General features: G+C 37.4%; 4 protein-coding genes across 7 annotated transcripts; 3 read left to right on the top strand and 1 right to left on the bottom strand.

Annotated features, from left to right (window-relative positions):
• Positions 1 to 1,725: 1,725 nt before the first annotated feature.
• On the bottom strand, positions 1,726 to 12,208 carry LOC143879348 (phosphomevalonate kinase, peroxisomal-like). 3 transcript variants are annotated; one of them, XM_077381705.1, is made up of 11 exons: positions 12,050 to 12,192; positions 11,318 to 11,366; positions 11,051 to 11,189; positions 10,795 to 10,892; positions 7,080 to 7,192; positions 6,883 to 6,935; positions 5,447 to 5,845; positions 4,127 to 4,231; positions 3,360 to 3,587; positions 2,705 to 2,827; positions 1,726 to 2,215 (listed from the first exon to the last, which is right to left on the bottom strand). In XM_077381705.1, the coding sequence occupies exons 2-11, from the start codon at positions 11,323 to 11,325 to the stop codon at positions 1,952 to 1,954; spliced, it is 1,530 nt and encodes a 509-aa protein (XP_077237820.1). In that variant the 5' UTR covers positions 11,326 to 11,366; positions 12,050 to 12,192; the 3' UTR covers positions 1,726 to 1,951. The 3 variants fall into 3 exon arrangements, with proteins under 3 accessions (XP_077237820.1, XP_077237827.1, XP_077237834.1); XM_077381712.1 differs by having other exon boundaries at positions 11,318 to 11,380; positions 12,050 to 12,142; XM_077381719.1 differs by lacking the exon at positions 11,318 to 11,366 and having other exon boundaries at positions 12,050 to 12,208.
• Positions 12,209 to 13,851: 1,643 nt separating this feature from the next.
• LOC143887112 (DNA-directed RNA polymerases II and V subunit 8A-like) lies at positions 13,852 to 22,422 on the top strand. Of its 2 annotated transcripts, none has more exons than XM_077391225.1 (5): positions 13,852 to 14,005; positions 17,297 to 17,404; positions 17,480 to 17,637; positions 21,393 to 21,487; positions 22,042 to 22,422. In XM_077391225.1, exons 2-5 carry the CDS (start codon positions 17,332 to 17,334, stop codon positions 22,151 to 22,153), a joined length of 438 nt encoding a protein of 145 aa, XP_077247340.1. In that variant the 5' UTR covers positions 13,852 to 14,005; positions 17,297 to 17,331; the 3' UTR covers positions 22,154 to 22,422. The 2 variants fall into 2 exon arrangements, with proteins under 2 accessions (XP_077247340.1, XP_077247345.1); XM_077391230.1 differs by lacking the exon at positions 13,852 to 14,005 and adding an exon at positions 16,201 to 16,334.
• LOC143887103 (Pentatricopeptide repeat (PPR) superfamily protein) lies at positions 14,018 to 16,162 on the top strand. Its single transcript, XM_077391215.1, has one exon. The coding sequence runs from the start codon at positions 14,166 to 14,168 to the stop codon at positions 16,152 to 16,154; it is 1,989 nt and encodes a 662-aa protein (XP_077247330.1). The 5' UTR covers positions 14,018 to 14,165; the 3' UTR covers positions 16,155 to 16,162.
• On the top strand, positions 17,990 to 21,347 carry LOC143881897 (uncharacterized). The gene is made up of 4 exons (XM_077385238.1): positions 17,990 to 18,103; positions 18,219 to 18,371; positions 18,492 to 18,725; positions 18,809 to 21,347. The coding sequence occupies exons 1-4, from the start codon at positions 17,990 to 17,992 to the stop codon at positions 19,412 to 19,414; spliced, it is 1,107 nt and encodes a 368-aa protein (XP_077241353.1). The 3' UTR covers positions 19,415 to 21,347.
• Positions 22,423 to 22,600: the final 178 nt, after the last annotated feature.

The raw sequence follows: 22,600 nt of genomic DNA, 5'->3' as shown, positions 1-22,600 counted from the left end.
GGCAAGGACTGAAATTTCATGCTTTATTCTATGGGTTATCAACCTACCCTTGATTGTATTGCAGGAGTTTTCTGGAAAAGTTTGGAAAGGAATTTTTTCTCTCCCTTTTTTTTTTTTTAAATTTTCGTGCTTTACCTTTGTTTGATTGAATATGGAAACAGTTTAACCACCACAGTTCAAGTTTTCTTTATTTGATTTATATCCCAAAAATTTAGTATTTCCCTCTTAATTGTGGGAAAAAAATTTCTCAGAGAAGGTTTTATTATAGAAATGGGTTCTTTAGACGAAAGAATTACTTTTGCCACAACGGGATCAGAGTTTTTATACCCCAAAGTGTTTTTTGTTTTTGTTTTTGGCAAATACAGTCGAGGCCACCTGGTTCGATGATCGAAACCATTAATTTGTTTGGCCTGATTTCAATATGTTTTGTTCTGAAAAGTGAAAACCATCTCCATAGTATGATCGTAACTATTTGTCTGCGAAGGTACATAATATTTAAAAAAGCGGCCACCTGGTTCGATGATCGAAACCATTAATTTGTTTGGCCTGATTTCAATATGTTTTGTTCTGAAAAGTGAAAACCATCTCCATAGTATGATCGTAACTATTTGTCTGCGAAGGTACATAATATTTAAAAAAGCTCCGTAAATTAGAGGGTAGACTAAGGTCTGAGTGAAAACATTATACAATTCTTATGGAATAGTACCTAAAAATCGCTTGTTTTTTTACCCTTATAGGTAAAGATTGGGAGAATTAGATTTAAAGAAGGCTTTCTCCTCTAAACTCTTGCTCAGAACGTTGAAGGAAAAAGACAGAGAGAGTGGAAAATGTGTCCCAACGCATGCTATACATGAAATACCTCATCGGATGGGATAGCAATTGAGGTTTGAAGGTTACACCCCAGACACAACCCAGTTGTTGTTTAATGTGGACGAGTACAAGAGGTGAGTGATGGGTCCAAGCCATAGTCGGAAGCTAAGCAATTGCTTTCACTCTCATACATATGGATGTGGGTCAAAGATACGAAATGTTAAAAAATTTCCAATGTGTAGTGGTTCCCAACCTTTACATGTTTAATTTCCACGATTTTCAAACGAGCAATGACACTTGTAGGGAGACTACGGTGAATGGATTATTTGTGACCAACCATTACAATTCATAACAGTCATTTCATGCTTTTTAATTCTCATAAATTTTTCCACAATATGAAGTGAAGATCAGTAGCATTTTCCTTTTTTTGAATAGTAACCACTGAGTTTAAGCAGAGGAACCAGGTGCCTCTATTCTAGAACACAAGATCCTGACCTTAAAGACTCAATTTTATTTTTTACAACAAGTGAATCCACAAGTGAATGACATCTATTATATAATGAGAAGAACTATTAGGCAATATGTAACATTTCATTAAGCCTCTGTTTCTTTCAAGCTCCGTTTCTTTCGACGTAAAATAGGTTAAAAACAAATTTACACTTTAAAAACAGGAGTAGATTTTGTTTCACACTCATTTTACATAGAAAGAACGAGAGTGTCAGCCAAAAATGGATGTAAAATTTGTTTTATGCCCATTTCATGTCAAAAGAACGGAGCCTAAATGAAATCACAACTACCAAAGAACCTTTTCTTTTCATTGATGGGTAATGTGTGCTTCTTTTCTTGAATACGACACCTCTTACTGCTTGACGTCATTACCTTTATATGCAAATCACCAAGATCAGATGGCTGTAATGCCTCTAACTCTTAATCAAATGAATTAAACAGAGATTATGTATAGTATATGAAGAGAAGAACTACTTGGTAATATAAAATCCTTCATCAAAAGGAAATTACAACAGCCAAAGAAAATACTTTCTCCATTGATGGGTCACACTTTTTGGCTTAAGATGAAGATTGTCAACCACTGACAATTTATGGGGATAATTTATCAACCGCAAATAAGGTTATGAACCTGGCTCTATTCAATATGGATGGACGAAATGGAAGATGAGATTTCCTCTCGTGGATCGCCACTTTCCAAAGAAACACCTCTTGCATCTTCTCTAACCAGCAGAGATAAAACACCAAGTGAACTCCAAGCTTTGGTTACATTGCTGCCAGATTCTCCTAGAGTAACAGCGAAAATAGCATCAAAGCCACCTGCCCCAGGAACTCCAGCCAATAGAACTCCCTCCATATTCATAGTAGCATCCAAAAGCTGAGTTTGAGATTCAGGCTCTATCTGCAATGTTGGAAAGTAGAAGAAATAAATGATAGATTGACGACTGAAATAGATCTGCATGACTTACAGGGACATGAAATCAGAACAGCATAAGCATGCATATATGTAGCCATATATATAACTATATAAGCACAGCAATCATAAGGGACACATTACAGGCTACAGAGACATGAGACATCCACACATTCATACACACATTGATGCATCCGTCCATAATATGTGCCTGCATGACTGCTTCAGTATACACTCAGTTACAGGAATTGGCTATTTTCCACTCACAAAATTTGGCAGATTTCCAAGAAAAGTATTTGAATTACAGCATTGCTAATGGTTTAAGTTAAAAAAACAAAAAAAAAACAAATGACCAATAGCTTTAATAATAGTATCCTCATAGGCAAAATTGATCAGAAAGTGCATTTTGTATGGCAGTTTGAAATTGGAAACACGCAATTCAAGTATACGTTGGATAAAGAAAAAAAGAACACATACTGGGACGCCTGCTGCCTTGCCCATCTGTTGCATATGAAACCTAATCTCAAGGATGGCATCTCTTGCACCTAGTAATGATTTTATAACTGCTTCCTGACATGGGTTGCTAGCTTGCTCCATCCACTGTTTAGATATCACAGTTCATGCATTTTAGGAGAGCATCAGAGAAATAATATTCATTATGAAGTTCAAAAAAATTATGCAAAATAATTGACATTAGGAAAACAAATTAAAACTAAATATCTTTAAATAGACCAAAAGTTCCATGCCCTCAGAGTAATAGGATGCAAATAGGGACAAAGGCAGGTTTCAATGCTGACATTACAGATATTCATATGAGACAGCTACAGTACTGTTTAAAAGAAGTGCCCATAAACAAGGCAATGCTTTTTAATTTTTCTTGGTAAGATTCATTGAAGTGGGTAGCCTAACCATATGTTAGCATGTAAACCCACAGGCATTTGGGATTGAGCCTCTAGCTCAATGGTTAAGGCTTTGTTCTTCACCTTCAACCTGGAGGCTGGAGTTAAATCCCAGATTACCTACCAAAAAGAAAGCTAGAGGCATTCCCATCCCTGTCAAGAGATGCCAATCTTCTCTGCTTTAATTTTTACTTATTACTCTTCAGATATGAAAATGTTAGGCAAAGAATTACCTTTTCATATGTACACCGACTGCAGCTTTCAACAACAAATTTGTATGTCTCCCACTGCTCTTCTGCAAATTTACTTAACAATTTCAATTGCATTTCAAGCATCGAATTTGCCTCCGCCAGTCTTATCCATGTTTCTTGGGATTTCTCAGGATCTGATATTTTCCACCGCTTCACAGAACCTACCATTGATGGTGTAGATGATCCTCCACTTCCTGGTTCCCCTAATAGCTGCAGAAGCCACACCTACTAAGTTGAAGCTAAAGCAAAAGCTGATGTCATACAATGAACAAGGGTCTCGAAAGGAAACCCTCAGGTAAAACCAAAGATTAAAACCTAAGTATGATGCATATAAGGAGCCCAAAAAGGCGACAATCGACATATATTGCCCAATTTCAACCTATACAAACATTATACCATATGATACAAGTTGAGTGTCCAACAATATTACAAATACACTTCCGTATCACCTGACATTAAAATAAATATAGATAGGTGATATGCATTGGATTTGGACAATACTTTCATTTCTGGTTGAAAACCATTGACTGAAAGGGAATTATAAAATTGCAATGGGTATTTTTTTCAGCAAAAGGACTGTCTCATCAAAATTCTATTACACAACCATGATCGAAAGCAATATAATTTTAAAGCAGTGTTTATGAACTAGAAGAAACAAAACTTAATCTCACGTTAACGTATGGAAGCTTTTAAAATATTTCAATAGCTTAGTCATCAGTGGGCTACGTACAAGAAGTTGACATACTCACAAGGGTCATCAATGGTGGTAATGAAAACTGAATCTTCTCATGATCCCACTTCTCTTTCATGATACTAGTGACAACCTCTTCCAATGGCTTTCCATTTGCTGCCACCTGTTGCACCACAGCATAAAAAAATCCATAAAATTCCATGAAAAAAAAATCTGCTCCTATCATCATATCTAAATTTAAATTTTAAAATGATGGAAATACTTTCCGTTGTGCCCAAAAAAAGAACCAATAACCTTCGGAAGCAAGTTTTGAAGAAACTAAAAGATTTGGCACCAAAATGTGTATGCTTTGGACAAAATCCATGGCACTGAACAAGCCTGCAACCATTTATGGATAGAAGTCGGTACATGACACTGAGATGTTTTGAAATTAGCTCATAGGAACAAGAGAGCGGTTAGGAAGACATGCACATGTCAAGGAGCTTCCTAAAAGCCCTCCCTATAATGCCACGTAAGCAACAACACTTTAATGACCATTTTTTAATGACAGAAAATACCCTTATATTTTTTTTTATAAAATGATAAATATTAGGTACACATGGCAATATTGGGTGGAGTGTTTGGGACAACTCTGACACAAGTGTATCTTCTCGTTGCTTCCTTAAGAACAATATTTAGAGTAAATTGAGGCAGACTTTAGATATACACAAGGTCCATATGTCAAGAGAGAATCCGTGTCATGTATTATTAATGTTTAAACTTCATGTGTACTGTCATCAGTTTGAATTCTAAGTTCTAACTACTATTTATACAGTAAAGCATGGAGTTTGGATCTTTAACTAAATTTTCCAAGCCAAATCTGCTCTCCTGTCCCCAAGGTTTAAAATTTTGGTTTCGGTTTCAGCTATTTCGGTAAAAAAAAAAAAAAAAATTTCAATCGGGAAATGATTTCAGCACAACTATATTTTGATACATGCGCTCATGTATCTTGTCTTTTAGTATTTAAAGAGCTGTAAACATGAGCGCATGTTATCAAAACATGTTTGTGCTGAAATCATTTCCCTTTCAAACTTGTGTGCCAAAATTACCGAAATTGCCCGAAATTTCAGATTTGGGTGATTTCGGTGTTGGTCCCAACAGAAATCCGAAATTTCGGTATTTTGACTGAAATTTAAAACCATGCCTGGCCCATGTATCATTGGCAAGAATAGCTCATAACAGCCCCTAGACTCCCTACACTAATAAGATTAAATAATAGATGAAAAAAGAAACTTGATGACTCTAAAATCTCACAATATTCAAACTGAGGGTGCACATAACCATAATAGCACATCATGCATATCATCATATCTATAGAGTGAGAGAAAGATAGAGAGACCTGAGCAGAAGAAAGAACTCCGGGTGAAAATCGAACATAACGTTGACTACCGTAGACAGCAGCACTGACATCAAAACCACTGCCAACTTTCCCTTGTGCTATACAGTGAGCACTTTGGGCAACAATATGCACCAAATCAAGATCTGAACTGACCATTTTCTTTTCATTTTGGATTTTAGCCGAAAGTGGGAGATTAACGACACTGAGGTAATGAAGTACGGCTGCAACCACTGCCGTGGTCATTGCGGCTGATGAGCCTAGCCCAGTCTTTGAAACCTCTGGTTTGATTGTGTCTCCATCAACTGGTCCATTGGGCCCCTCAGTGTTGAAGGTAATTGAGGAAAAGGGAGGAAGTGAGGCCAATGCCTCTGGTGTCAAAGGAAGTCCGCGTGCTTCAATCTAACAAGTTTAACACAATTCAGTACTTTAAAAAGAGCGCAAAATTTGTGAAAGGACTGCTCACATGTCATTTGATCACTAATGAATATATATGGAACCTTGGATGATGTATGCAAATATTTCTGTTTAAGCAAAATAAAATGCAAGTGATTGTGGAGATCAATTGTTGATCCAAGAAATAAGAAATGTAATTACTTCCCTAGACCAGAGGATGCAAACCATGCAATTGACATAATACAAATCAGTGCATCCAAGTTTCACTCTTGCACCGACAATGGATTCTTAGTCTAAATGACATGTATCATTTCATGTCAAGATGTAGCAAATGAACTTTGAATGTGTTTGAACAGAAAAAGAAAAAAATCTCACTTGACTTTCTGACACCAGAAAATTTCCATTTGTTCTCATCTATTGGTGGAGAAATTCCAAACAATTACAGCAGAATTTTTGGGCATTTAGATCAAAATCCACATGCCGAGGATGCCAATTTCATTGGAAACAAATGTGCTCGAACTTATAATGTGTTTTCTCCATATCACAGTTAGCTCTTGCAGTGACACTAAAGACTGGATTAACTGATTAAGCACTATCAACCATCCCATTTATAACCATGGGAATTAGATACTAAAACGTGTAAACAAACAGAAACAACAAGTGGCTTGAATCTTGAGTGAATAACAGTGAAAAGACAGAGGGGTATTATAATACACAAATGTGATGGAAAAAAATGGCACTGGCAGTAAATGCCAGTTACTTCTGCCACATATCAACTTTGGGGTCCATTCTATGGACATGTACTCAACCCACAACAGTCCTACGCAGAAATGCAATCTTATTGGCACATACATATGCATGAAGGAATATTATAAAGGCCAAATAGGGATAAAGGAAACTCAAATCACAAGAGAAGTTTTGTATGTTTTTCACAATTCAAAGTTTTCTATATCAAAAAAGGAAAATGGAAAAATACACAAAATAAGGGAATAAAATAAGATAAAAATGTAAACAACGCATTTAAGAAAAAATGGCAAACTTACATGGTTTCGGTATGAGTAGAAATCGTTGCAACCTATGATTGTGATATCAAGACCTGCATCACTAATTGTATAAAATTAATATTCTTGAGTGTTATAAGAGTTTTGCCTATAGGGCACACAACCTATGCATAATACATCACATAAAAATATTAGAAAAAAATAACAAGAAGGATCAACAGAATATTTAATAACATTACCTTGCAAAAGCCGTTTGTGTAACGCGTCCTTCTTACCCTTGTCAATGCACATTGCATGCGCAGCTGCTACAGCATATTGGACAGCGTGTTCCACAAAAGGGTTGGCAGAGTCACTGGTATTTTAAGCCAAAGAATTGTTATGACTTCAACTAGAAGAGTAGTGACCTTCACAGGGTTTATTTATGTTAAAGTAGGCAAATAGTAGCTACAATTTTACTTTCGTTTGACCTCCAGTAAAGTATAAAATCAAATGACCTTGTAGACAAAACAGATGGGCAGTCCTGAAATTTGTTCTCACTAAACAGTAAACACCAACACATGATGCGGGACTTGTTCAGCATCCCATTATTGTGCAGAATTATGCAATTCATGGTAATGGGAGACCAAGAGATAGGATTTCCTATTCTGAACAAGGCAATGCATCAGTAAAGACCCCCTTGTTGAGTTAATTCCAAATAAGGTCAATAGAATTGAATAAATTTTCATAATTTCATTTACAACTTGCCTTTAGTCTCTTTCTGATAGCTTCTATATTTGTGCTACAACTCACTCTGTCACAACATCGCTTTGCCAAGCCTCCATTTGCCCAATTGTCAACATAAAAACTATTGCAAGACGTCTAACTTTTCAAGATGCTTAGTCATGTATTTCGTGTTACCCCTCTCAGAAAAATAAAAAGTTCGGTTTGTATGTTATTGACCTGACAACCCACAATAAGCACACACACAACAAGGAATATCAGCCTAATCATTGATTATATGTATTTATGTTTGAGTATATACATTTTAGTACCCAAACCACAACCATGAACGCACAAAACTGGTATGTATCCTCCACTTGTAGCCGTAATTACACCATACATGCACATAGATAAGCAGATCATGGTAAAAGACTTTCAGTCGCACTGATAAAAGGGTGGTTTGGTGTATGCCGTTTAGAAGGAATTTTTTCGACATGGAATTGGAAGTGGTGGGTAGGCTATGGCATATTTTGGAAAGGTGTTATATAAAGTTGAATGGGGACGATAAACGAATTGGATAAAAGGGTGGGGAATTTTCGGTAAAATATTTCTATCATCAGCTTCTACCTTGCCTCGGTTCCTCCAAAGTAGCCAAAGTGTGGAGCATTCAAACACCGCCGAGGGTATGCGTGTTTGGGTGGATGGCGATCCTTGGTAGAATTCTGATGCAGGACAATACCTAATTTAGGGAAAATCCTACACTCCTAGTGGGATTAAGACTTTAGGACAATTTAGGGCTTACGCGGAAAACTAAAAGAACACTTAACAACTTACCTATGGCCGAATTAATGCCTAATTAATCTATGGGCAGCAGTAATAATGAGACTTAAACAGCATAAATAATTGTAAAGATTGTAATTAAGCATGAACTAAACCTTATACAAATCAATCAAAGCAATAAGGATTCATTAGATGAATTGATAATAGAAAGATTAGTTTGAAACTAGGCCTACACATGCAACCAATTAATGAACTAAAAGCTAATGTAAGTACCAATGAAATAGATGTCACACAAGCATAAAAATAATAATATACAATGAAGAAAAACAAAAAAAAATGTTCAGCAGTAGTAAAAGGCTCAAAACGGTCCAGTTTTGGGTTGTAGGGGTATTTTGGTAATTTGGCAGATCTGGAATTTTGGTTTAATACTGCTGTCCAAATCTTATGTTAAGGTTTAGAAGGTAAAATAAAGGTAATTCTAGGGTTTATGTTCAGATTTGATGGTTGGTTTAGGCTATGAATCTTTTAAAAAGGTTTCCGGGCTTGAAAAGGGGTGAAAATTGCAGTAAGGCTAAAAAGGGGTTTAAAGTTAGGGTTTTTGGGTGTTTAGGCTGAGGTTTAATCATAAAAATAATCCCTCAAGATCTCATGACAAGATCTTGGAGAACAAGGGAGATCTATGGATTTTGGGTTAGTTTTATGGTTCAAGAACAAAGAAAATAGAAAATTTGATTTACTAACCTTATTTGTGTTGATTTGATTGAAGAAATAGAAGATAATAAATGAGAGGGGATGAGAGAAGAATGACTCTAAACCACCAAGAGAAGAGAAGAAGTCCAAGCCACAATAGCTCTCACAAAAAATTCTCAATTCTATTCAATATTCCAAAGTCTCTTACATTACTTTCACAAGATGTATTTATAAGAAAAGAAACCCTAGAAGATAACCTAAAGTTAAAAACTAATCTCAACCATTCATCTAATCTAAAGCAAAGCTAAATAAAGATAAAAACTTACCTAAAATAGTAATCCCGTAATAGACCTATACCACTTCCTAAAAACACTCATAACTTGCTCAAAGCACATCCAAATCATGTGATCTTGGGCAGATAGGTAATTGAAAAACCTTTCTAGTAATACCGAAAACACGCCAAACAGATGAGATTTGGTGCCTAAAAAGTAGGCTACAAATAAAATGACGAAAACAGAAAGTAAACAATAAAAAAAGACGCCAATGTATGTGGCCCAGCTAGAGTTCCCGCCATCAGTCTCGTCCACGTCTACGCTTGTAAACCTTGAATCCACGGCCATTGTTAATGTCCCCATCAAATTCAGACCATTGACTTCCTCAGACAGAGGAATATGTTGCTCATTGATCATTGTGCTCTATGTATCGAGGATGGGGAATACGTGGATCACCTCCTTGTGCACTGTAAGGTGGCAAGGGTGGTTTGGGGCAAATTATTGAGTAGATTTGATATTGCTTGGGTGTTCCCGGAGACTTTTATTGAACTATTCGAAAGTTGGGAATTGGCACCATGGAAGAGGAAAGGCAAAATTCTTTGACAAGTGTCTTTCCTTGCTACAATTTGGGTCCTATGGAAGGAAAGAAATGCTAGGGTATTTAAGGGATTAATGAAGGGAGCCCATTTCCTGTTTAATAAGGCGATCACATTAACCATATCTTGGGTGAAAACATTGGAATGTTTCAGATTTGTTTCGGCATATGATTTGTGATACAATTGGAAAGAAATATGCTATCCATCTAGTATTGAACCCAGAGTAATCCAAGCTTGGACTCCCCCCTCCCATGGGATTCTCAAACTTAACTTTGATGGCTCGAGTTTGGGAAATCCACAGCCTTCGGGTATTCGAGGCTTATTGAGGAATGAAGGGGTAGTTCTTTGGGCTTTCAGTGGCCCAATTGGTGTAGCAGATGCTAATGAGGCAGAAGTTCGCACCATTCATCAAGGTTTTAAGATGCTCCAGAATGAAGATCTAAATAAGGTGGTAGTGGAAGGGGATTCTCTTAACGTCATCAGGTGGCTTAAAGGTTCAATTATTGCTCCTTGGAGATTTGCCGTATTTTTTGACGAGATTCAAGATCGAATTGGAGCTTCTTCGATTTCCTTCAACAACATTAGTTGGTCGGCAAATGGAGAGGTTGGTAAGCTTGCTAGAGAGGGAGTCTTCAGGGAGAGAATTGAGCTATTTGATTTCCTTCCTCCTTAGTCGGTGTTTTGTTTTCTTTTTATCTTTGAGCTTTGTTCCCTCATTAATCGTGTTCTTGTTGGGACCTCCTCGGTCTCCTTTTAAATGAATTCTTATTTACCATTCAAAAAAAAAATGTATTCAGCAATACGCATTTTTGCAAACACATGGTACAAAACTACAGATACATGTACACAAATACTACTGGGAAAGTGCAATTCAATTTTTATGAATACCACAACTCAAATCTCCAATAAAAACTTGCCTTAAAGAGATACTCTGGAGGGTCAACTTTTCAAGGTGCAACTTGTAAGTGGTCTCTCTAGAAAGCTGAGGAGACGTTACTCTCACGTCTGCCCATGCCTGCAAGATGTTAATGAAACCAATATTATCACCTACTGACCCTTGAATGATGGAATGGGGATGCTTTCCACAGTCCACGCATTCTAGTGATAGTGTCGCATACAAATTCACTGGATAAAAAGGTAATATTCAATATACAATTAAACAAAAGTACGCACATTAGGCTTGATTTCTTCATACAGAGACTTCACAATTGCATAGAAACGGGATGATGTACTAAGAACAAGTCCGGCATTCGGCCTCTCTAAAATGAGGTACCCACCGGTCATCAAAACTTTGCCGGGTGCAGACACAACTCTATAAGAAGAACACAAAATTGCCGATTTAGATAAGGAAAATAGACCTCAAAGGATGAAATCTTCATGAACAGACAATTAACAAATCCAGAAATGACATAAAATAGCAAGATTAAAAGTTGAACTCACACTGCCATTGTGCTCTGTTTATCAATATCTATAGCATACAATCAACTCTCTGGCAACACGAACCTGGGTTTGAGTGAGGAAAACATGAATCAGTTGGACTATTTTTTTAAAAATCAGACAAGGCATAATGCAAGAAATAAACAAAGGGTACTGATATTGGCACTACATTATTTTGATAATTGCACGAACTCATCTTGTCTTTTATTATTTAGACAGCTGTCAAAAGGTTATTAGTATTACGGTTCCCAAAAAGCTCTCATTAAAAGAAGAGACAAACTGATTTCGTGCAATTACTAAAACATGGTGGTGCCAATATCGTAGCCTAACCAGATAAATAAAATACTAGAAGCCCCAAAATTTTTATTTTCAGGGATTCAGCTAATGCAGAATGAATGAAATAAATTAATAAAGTAAAATAAAGGACTTGAATCAATTGGACTGGAGAATTTTTTATTTTCCGAAATTCAGCCAACGCAAAAATGCAGGAAATATATAAATAAACTAAAACAAGAAACTCTAATCAATTGAATTCAATCCATTCATCTAACACAAAATGTTCCTACAGATCACCAACCAACTAATTAAGTAATTATAAAACATACTGTATTATTTTCATAATTACAGAGCCTAAACCTATGATTATCTTTTGATTTTCAGCTGCTGATAGAAAACTAAGTAAATACAGAGAGAGAGAGAGAGAGAGGGAGAGAGAGATTTGGGTTATCAGATTACCAGGCGAAAGAGAGGAGGAAGATCTGGACGATTTAAGTGAGGGGGATTTGGCGCTTGTTGGGCGATCGTTTTGAAGAAAGTGTAGCTGTATGTTATGTGTTTATATACGTGTAGTTGGTGTTTTGGTCAGATTTGACTGCGTTACTCTAGTGAGAGTTGGTAAGCAGCGCAGCCACCTATAGTTTTTTATTTACTTTTTTTTTTTGAGCTTCAAATCACACCGTACACGTGTCACATCTTTTTCCAATTTTTTTTGTCTGTTTGGATGCTACATAGACTCGGGAGAGTAGTGGAATAAGAAGTCACCCGGGAGAGTAGTGGCATGGACTCGGGTTTGATTGGATACACGGCATAGATCCGGGGAGTAGTGGGATAAGTAGTCAGCAGAGAGGAGACAAGTGTTGGATTTGGGTGGAATTGCTTTCGAGGATAGTGGTTAGTAGTATTTGGTTGTACGGCATAGACTTGGAGAGTAGGGGAATAATTAAGGGGGTGTCATTACCATAAGAGAGATACGGAGAGAAAACCACCATTGGCAGGATTTTCCAAGCCAAATTCTATTCTTTTTGTGGAATTTAGTTTGAAAGTTTTAAGTAAGGGACAAGAATCCCACATAACTAGACATGCAATAACAACATGGGAGACTTCCAAGGGGGTTTCTGAGGAGTTCAATGCGATATTGGCAATCAGACAAAGAATGACATCCTGAATCCAAACAAAATTCTAACGGATGCCAGGATTTTGTGTAAGCAGTGTTTGGTTGCACGGTAGACTCGAGGAGTAGGGATGTAATTAGGGGTTTCATTACCAATAAAGGGAAAGGAGCGAGGGAAGATAGAGAATGATAGAAAAACACCATTCTTAAGATTTTTGAAGTAACATTTCACATTTTTTGTGGATTTTGGCTTTTAAGTTACAAGGAAACAAGAATTCTACCCCAACCGACATGCAATAATTACCCAAGAGACATCCGACGGAGTCTTGGAGAGTTCGAAGAGGAATAACATTCCAAATCCAAACAAAATCCCAATGGTTGCTGGCATTTTGTGCACCCATCATGTAGCACCTTTCACATTTGAGAGATTCTATTTCATGTGTACATGTGAAGTCTAGTATTTTTTAAAAATGTACAGCAGGCCCACTTCTAAGGATGATCCAAACCATTCATTTGATGCACAACATAGATAAGCTGTACCCATAAATCATCTACATAGGATGATCATAACGCTCCAATCTGAATGAGTTTCTATAGTATGAAGGTGCCCTTTAGATTGGATGGTTAGGTAATCCAAGGGAGATAATTTATGAGGCATATCCTATTTACGCTGTGGCCCATCAAATCAGCTGTTTGGATCATCCTTATAAGTGGGCCCCAATATACTTTCGGAAAAATACTGGACTTCACACACACGTTATACAAAATCTCCAGTTTTGATCCGATAATTTATATACTGGACAGCCGTGCATGCACGTGCAGTCCAAGAAAAACAGTGGGACCCACATTTTTGGGTGATCCAAGCCATTCACTTATTGGGACCTGATATAGATAGGGCGTATCCAGAAAATCTTCACAATAGGATGATCCTAACACTTTCATTTTAAACCTCCACAAATCTGAGGGTTAAGAATATCCAATGAAGAAGATTTTCTGGGGCACACCTTATCTACGTCAGGGCCCAGCAAATGAATGGTTTAGATGCTCGAACGGTGGTTCACCATATAATGTATCGATTTGATCCAACTTTCGTACCCCACGAAAGTCCAGCTACGCGCGTACACCTGGAAATTTCCCACCACGTCGCCTTCAAATTTTCCGCACGTGCGAGGATCAACCAGAGATGTGAGAATCTAGGGTTTAACCATAAACCCTAATCAATCTAAGGCAAGTTTCTAGGGTCTGGAGAGAAAGAGGGCTCGAATCCTACTCCGGTTTTGCGGACGGAACTCGAAACCCTGGTGTGTACTCTCTCCTTCCTCTCTCATCCCGTCTTTTTCAGAGCTCTCGTTTCTCTCTTTCTATATTTATTCTCCAAATCGATCATTTTCAATGTCTTGAGAAAGGGTTTTTCTTCTTTCTATCTTTCCCTCCTTTTCTGAAAGCGATTAAGAATTGTAGATGTTAATGAGGTGGAGATTGTTACGAACATCAAAACAAATTCTCAAAAACCCATTGTCCAAATCACTCTACACGTTGCATTCCTCAACAAATTCCCCACCAGAGAAAACCCTAAAAGACCATAATATGAAAACCCTTTTCGATTTTCCATCAAAGTATCCATTCAACATCACTCCCTCGATTGCCGAATCGGCTTTATCGCATTGCCCTTCAGATATAATTGCATTGAGCTTTTTTATGTGGTGTGCTCGCCAACCGAATTATTTCCACAGCCCCAAATCTTTTGATCTTATGGTTCCCATCATTAGTCGGCTTATGGATCGATTGCAATGTGTGAGGGGAGTTTTGATGGAATTAGAGAGCGTTGGATGCTGCATAAAGGCACAAACTTTCTTGATTTTATTAAGAATATATTGGCGTGGTCGTATGTATAAATTAGCATTGGAGGCATTCGATGAGATGGGTAGTTTTGGTTATGTTCCTAATACATTTGCTCGTAACATGGTTATCGATATTTTGTTCAAGATTGGTCATGTTGATGTGGCATTAAAGGTTTTCAGGAATACCCAGTTCCCGAATTTCTTGACATTTAATACAGTGCTTTGTAATCTATGCAAGCTGAACGATTTGTTGGGAGTACAGGATATTTTGAAAGTCATGGTCAGGGATGGTTTTTTCCCTAATAATGGGTCCTTTTCAATGGTGTTGAATTGTTTTTGTAAGGCTGGGAGGCTGATGGAATCATTGCAAGTGTTGTGTCTTATGATTACTTTGGGACATTGCCCCTCAGTGACCATTTGGAGTATTTTGATTGACGGGTTTTGCAGAGCTGGTAGAGTTTGTATAGCTAGTCAGCTATTGAGAAAGATGGTTGATAGTGGGTGTTGTCCTAATGTCATGACATATACACCATTGATTAAGGGACTTTTTGGGACCCAAATGCTTAGTCAAGCATATGACTTATTGGATGCCATGGTTTCTCAAGGTTGTATGCCTGACCTTGTTCTTTATAACGTCTTAATTGACTGTTTTTGTAAGGTTGGGAGGCACGATGACGCAGTTGACATATTCTTTAGTTTGTGCAAAAGAAATCTAAAACCCGACTCATATACCATTAGTTCTCTTTTATCCACCCTTTGTTCATCTAGGAAATTCACATTGTTGCCTGAATTAGTTAGGACCATGGATGAATCTCTTGACCTTGTGACTTGTAATTCTCTTCTAAATGTTTTTTGCAAGGCTGGATTGCCTTCACACGCTGTAGAGTTCTATAATAATATGATCGATAGAGGTTTTACACCAGATCGCTATAGTTACGCTGGATTGCTGAATGGACTATTCAGAGCTGGAAGGATTGATGATGCGATTGATGTTTATAATGGTATTATTGTGAATAATTATGGTCTTGATGCTCATGTCCATACAGTTATCTTTGATGGGCTCATAAAAGTTGGTAAGTTTTACAGAGCCATCAAATTATTTAGGAAGGCTGTCGCCGAAAATTATTGTCTTGATGTTGTGTCATATACTGTTGCAATCCATGGACTTTTTGGGTGTGGGAGATCTGTGGAGGCCTGTACTTTATTTGGACAGTTAAAGGAAAGGGGTTTAATTCCCAATACTTGTACATATAATGTGATGCTATTTGGCCTCTGTAAGGCCAGAGACATTAATGCAGTTAGGATTTTGCTAAAAGACATGTTTGATTCAGGAATTGAAATGGACTGTACCTCATTCAATACGATAATTGGTTTCCTTTCCAGATCATACCGAGTCCATTCAGCTTATCGTCTATTTATAAAAATGTGTGATTTGGGTTTGAAGCCTAGCAAGACCACTTACTTGCTATTGGTTGAAAGTCTCCTCCGAAGTGGGGCAATCGACGATGCATGCATATTGTTGAAGGTTTATTTGGAGGATACGATGTTTGTACGGGGTGTAGGCTCTGACCTTCATGATAAGGTTCACCTATGCACTGAAACACCGTGAGGTTCCATTGCTGAATATGAACTTCTCAACGAATGTAATACATTGGAATTTGGAGCAATTAATAGGGACTCTATGATATGCTAATGAATTATAGATGATAAGATCATGCCTGCTCTGTATGCATGGAGGAAAAGCTGCCAATGGCGTGGAGGATTCAGCATCATTTACTACCTGCAAGAGGTAATGCCAAAATGCATTTCTTGTCATTTAGATTGAAAGTAAATTATTTAATATAAACTAGATGGATTTATGGGTATATACTAACAATGTGTTCTTTAAGATAAAGTGAGTTATTTTTTACTACAATGGTTTTATAGGGTAGAATAATAGAATGCACTATAAACTTTTAGGGTATCAGGGATAGCTGTAAAGCCTTATATCTTATGCATACTATTGAGAATTAGGACCTGTGTTTCAAAACGCAGAAGTGGGTCAAAATGTGGCCGAAGCAAATCCTTGTTGACTCGGCACCACAACGGTTGAGTAGTTGGTTGACGCGGCTGTGCTCGGTTGATGCGGTCATAACTCGGGAGAGTCAAAGGAGTTTAAATTTTAATTGATTTTGTAGTGAAAAGTGTGAACGAAACGAGGACTTGGACAAGAATGCGGCCAAGGTAAAAGGGAGTTGATTCGTGTGAGTCCAAATGGCACGAGGGAGTATTGAAATTAGACAAGGGAGTAAAGAAGCCCATCCCCCAAAGGCAACATAGATTGGATCGTCAAGTTGGTTAAGCTTTGCAAATTTCAAATCGTAAACATGGTGGAACCATTCCATTTAACATGGTCATTTTTCATCTGTTTCTGCGACAGCAAGTTCAACTCAAACATTGTTACAACAAACCTAACGTGACCTTGGATATCTTTAGATAAAATTTATCAGCTAAGTTGCCTAGTCTATCTATTGTTAGTTCTAAGCGAAATCTAACTGCTAATCTAAAAGACCAGGAAACGTAGACACATTGAACTAATCAGAGATAAACTAACCTACTGCATCCTAAATTGACCAGAAGTCCTTGGTTACATTCTCTAGTAATGTAAATATATGAAATATAGACTGATCCAGTTTCAGAATATAAATGTTTTTTTCGTGGATTGCATCTCTTTTCTTATCATGGTTTCACTCATGTCTTTTATTGTTTTAGGTGCACATCAGTTGTTGAGAAACTAGTTTGAAAGGATGGCCGAGCCTCTTTTTGATGACATTTTTGAATTAACGAGGCTGAATCCAGATGGCAAAAAGTTCGATAAAGGTGTTATTTTGTTATTTTATTGCTCATGGTCTTGGATTTTGTTCTTGAATTAACACTTGTGTTTATGTTTTTCAGTTTCACGTATTGAAGCAGTGAGTCAGAAGTTTGAGATGTACATGCAGCTAGATGTGAATACAGAGGTGTATCCTCTTAGCGTAGGCGATAAATTTACGATGTTGTTAGCTCCTACACTAAGTCTGGATGGAACTCCTGATAGTGGCTACTTCACCCAGGTAATTTCCTTGCTCTTGTACATTATGTTACCTTTATGTTTGGTGAGCTGTAGATGGTAAAAAGCATGCTTATACCCTTTAACTTTTTCCTTAAAGTTCTTGGCTCAGCTGCTGGGTGGATGGGTGTTGTACATTTCTATGGGTGGCTTGGTTGTTGGGTTCTGATATAATGGCTTGGTTGTGGGTGGATGGGTGTTGGTGATATGTGGGTGGATGGGTGTTGTACATTTTGTTTTGGTTTTCATTAAAAACCCCAGCTTGTTTTGTTGGTTTAGGGTACTAATTTGATGTTTTACAGCTTGTTTGTAGAGCTTTTTAGTTTTTTTCTGCTTTTCTTGTGTGGTCGGTTATAATGTCTTGGTGGTTTGGTGTTGGTCATATAGGACTACCATTGATTATCATGCCTCAAGAACTACCAAATAGGAGGACACTGATTATTCGAGCTGTAGCTCTAGTAATGGCTGCGGTAGCTACAACGACGGTTAGGGTTAGACTTTACGTTGAAGAAAATATGACAAGGGGCCCTTATGAAAGTGGGTACGAAACTCGTAGGACATTTGTTACACGTGTTACGAATGCAGAGAATCATTGTATTGCGCTTCTGCGAATGGATGTTCGGTGCTTCCGCAGCTTCGTTGCGATATTTAGAAACATGGTCCTACTTGAAGACACAATACACTGTTGTGTTGAGGAACAAGTGGCGATTTTCTTACACAATACACTGCTGTGTTGAGGTACTCTATTTGATGATATATTGTTTCACAATGTTGTAGATATAATGGAATCAACTTCAGTAGAGAGGAGGAAGAAAAATAACTCCTGGAACGACGATATGGATAGGCATCTCATAGTAGCCATACCAGAAGGCCCCCAATGGTTTTAAAGATGCTGCGTACAGTGGCGCAGCGCAGGAGCTTACTGCTGTCCTTCAAAAGCAGATCACAAAGGACCACGTTAAGAACCGTTTGAAGACGATGAAAACCAACTATAGGTTTCTTAACACTATCGTCAACCTGAGCGGATTTGGTTGGGATCCACAGCTGAAGAAAATATCCGTTGAAGAGCAAGTGAAGAATGACTATTTGGCGGTAAGTATAAGTCGTCATAATTCCTTCATTACTTGAAGACACAATTTCGTCATAATCCTTACAATGCCTCGTTTTGTTTTCAGAGGAATCCTGAGCATTTACGCTTCTTTAATAACCGTTGGGAGCTATATGAGGAGATGAAAGTAGTGTTCGGGGAAGATTATGCCACTGGAGAGTTCGCTAGGGACAGACATGCCCCTTCTCAGGACACACAGGATGTTGAGGGGCTTTTCTCATCGAGCCAGGCAATAGGGCTCGATGATATGTTCGACGGTACGACCCCTGTTTTTACTCCTCCCCCAGCTCCACGTGCTTCCAGATCACGTCATTCATCCCCAGTTAGAGACACCAGCATGGGCTTTAGTGACTCATCGCCACTGAAAACCCCAGCATCAGGTAGTAAGGGGAAGAGGAAGAGGCGAACAAGTGGTGGACAACTTTCATCTGATATGACTTACTTGTCAGATAGTGTTAGGATGGTTGCTGAGGCCATCATTACGACTGGTGAGGTCCATAGCCTTTCTGAATTAAAAGCCGTTGTGATGAGCACCTCTGGTTTCACCATGTTGGAGCTGCTTAGGGCCTATACATACCTGCACAAAAATCACAAGGATGCTGATGTCTTCCTTTCCCTTTCCAAGGAAGAGCAAGTGGCTGTGATGGGCGATATTGTGGCGCGTTTGGCATAGGTTGCTATGGTTTGGGGACCTTTTTTTGGGAATCATACGATCGTATTATATGATCGTAGTATGAGTCTGCTAGTTTTCTGCATCTTTATTTTGGACTTGTTATGTTGTTGTTGGACTTGTTTTGATGTGGTTTTTTTCTTGGGCTTTATTGTAATGTTGTTTACTTTGTTGGACCGCTTATTGTTCTTGGTTTATAGTTCTTGGGTCTTGGAATTATTTTCTTGGACTTGTATATGTTGTTACTTTTTAATACTTTATGTTGTTACTTTTTTTATTTGCATTTCTGTAGGTTAATGGCAAAAAACAAGTTTTATGTGGTTTTTAAGGGAAGGCAGGTGGGCGTAAATGACAGTTGGCAATACTGTCATCTTCAAGTTAACGGGTTTAGTGGAGCATGCTTCCGTTCGTATGGGAGTAGGGAGGAGGCAGAAGTTGAACTTACTGTGTTTTTACATGCCATTAGTGGGCCCAACAAAAATAGGAAAGAAGAGACCAACATTCCTACGCCCCAAGCTTCAACAAGCTCTTCTGTGACGAGTTCCTCTTCCAATTAGGTTTTATTGTAGTTCCAAGAAAACATCCCACGACTTCTTCTCCGTGATCGCGTTCCAGACCTCTGCTGTGATTTTCTTCTTCTTCTTCTTCTACTCTTCTTGCACTAGGCTTATATTTAGTCTAGAAGTATTGTCTTAGTAAATTGATATTCTCACTCCCTTTGTTTTAATATTGACATTACCATATTCTAATGTTTAAACTTGTTTCAATACTATCTTTTGCTTTTAATTCTAATGTGTATTTTTTTCATATGGTTAGCAGTTACCATTGTATTCAACGTTTTTTTTTTTCTTTTGCTTTTAATTCCCTGTGACTGAATGGAATTGGGTGGTGGAGCTTATTAAGTACTTACGTAATGTGTGATTGATTGCTTGAAATCAATATTAGTTGTATCATTTAATTTGATCAATATTAGATTCTAGACCCACCCTTAATGTGACTTTTCTGTTTAGTTTTCCCAATACAGTTTACTTGGCAAGTGAACAGGCTTAGGAAACCTTTTCTCTGGATTTCTCAGATTTTCCTGCGCAAGTGAACAGGCACATGATTCCTTTTCCTGCACAGTTTCCTTTCCTTTCTGCCACGTCAGATTCCTTTCCTTTCCTTTCGTTTCCTTTCCCGAGAAAACAAGTGAACGGACCCTAAAGGTGCCAACAAATCTTCTGAAAATTGAAGTTGGATTGTGATGTTTCTTTTCTTTTTTCTTTTATTTGAAATTGAAGTTGGATTGGATTGTGATGTTTTTTTTTTTTTTTTGAATGGTATTTCATTCTTTTTAAGAATCTTTGGCTAATATATGGAAAAATAATAGAATAGAACAATGCAAGTCAAATATAGATTGATCTTCTATTTTTGCCCGCATCCATTAATTAAGTATTGATATAATTTTCCTTGCATTTGTGTTGAGCTTTCTTTGCAGCACTCGTAATTTTAATAGACGTATCGATATAATTTTCCCAAACATAACCTTACAATGGTTCACAGTATATCCAAAGTACCACTAGATGAAGTCACAATTAAAATAAAATTCACAGTATATCCAAAGTACCATTCGTCAGAATTAAAATTATATAAAAACATACTTTGGATATATCTAAAGCACCACTAGTCACAGTATTTTTTATTTTTGAATGATTCATAGTATATCCAAATTACCACTAGTCTCACAATTAAAATTCACAGTATTTTTTTATAATTGCATATTCACTGATTTTTTTTTTTGAAAGATAAGTTCAATGATATTCAACTTATCTTCAACGATAGACATATTGATATAATTTTCCTTGCATATGGAATCTTATGCATAGTTGTTTATCTTCTCATTGTTCCTCTGCCAGAAATAAAATTACTAGACTTTCATTCAAAAATATAAAATTAATAGAGACTGGAGCTTAATTGTATCCTCTACTGTTTCATCATTCAGGGAGGAAGAAAGTCGCTTGCTGACAAATTTGAGTATGTTATGCATGGAAAGCTCTACAAGATCTCGGAGGAAGGTTCTGGGATCAATGTGAAAGTGTATGTTTATTGTTGAAGCAATTATATTCTTTCAAAGTTTCAGAAATTAGTTAATTTTTCTTGGGCTATTAAAGAATACTCCGGTCCAGAGCCTTAGCTGACATCTTAGTCAAGATTTCTTCTGTTGGCAAAATTATATTGGATGCTTTGCTTGATAATTGAGTCTTTCTGTTGAGCTTTACTGCTACTCGATGGGCATGTAAAACCACGACAAAAAATTGGTACTGAAAATGGGTTTTGAGGGGTGCGAAAGGTTGTAATGGTGGATAGGGAGAAGCCAATCTCATCTATCCTGGATCATTGTAACATTTCTAGAATCTAATGTAGTTTTTTTTTTTTTTTTGGGTGGGATATTGCAAGTCATCTTGATTCTGAATCCCTGCACATTGGAAGAATTTGCATCCCTAGAGTTCAATCATCTGACCCCTTAACAAGAGTTTGCATCCCTAGATGTATAGAAAGGGTCTTTAGTGTTTTGATATCTAATCCCACTACATTACTTTACATTGAAGCCCTTCAGCTCATTTATTTTCTTCTTTTCTTCTTTCTTTCAGGGAGATATATGCTTCATTTGGTGGCCTTCTCATGTTGCTCAAGGGCGACCCCAATAATGTCAGCCACTTTGAGTTAGATCAGAGGCTGTTCCTCCTGATGAGGAAAGTCTGAAGTGTATCCCTCTTCAGTTCGCTGAAAATCCTTGTGTTTTGGTGTCCGTCATGAGCTCGGGCGTACACTTGAAAGACCTCTCTCTGGTGTAATCCATTTAAAAAAAGACCTCTGGTTTAATTATGCTCTTGTTTTACAATTAAAGAACTTGAGTTATATACTTGTATGTTATTTAATTTGAACAATTGAAAATAGGTTGGGAAGTCTCTGACAATGTTTGATCATCTGTTAGAAACGTTTTCCATAAGGCCCTATTTGGATTACAAGAAGAGCATTTTTACGGGAATTTTTTCGCAGTCCACAATTTAAAGAATCTTATGGTTGTGGTTAATTTAGAGGGATATAAATCATTGTAAATTGACAAGGTGGCCTACATCGTCAATGTAGACTAGGTTTAAGGCTAATTAAGGATGACCTCTCTTAAAGGTCCTAAATTAGTAAGAGTGG

This window comes from Tasmannia lanceolata, unplaced genomic scaffold (assembly GCF_043159265.1).
Source record: "Tasmannia lanceolata isolate RefF3 unplaced genomic scaffold, GAP_Taslan_0.1 ptg000002l, whole genome shotgun sequence".
In the NCBI taxonomy this organism is placed as follows: domain Eukaryota; kingdom Viridiplantae; phylum Streptophyta; class Magnoliopsida; order Canellales; family Winteraceae; genus Tasmannia; species Tasmannia lanceolata.
This window is presented reverse-complemented; position numbering and strand designations above follow the sequence as displayed.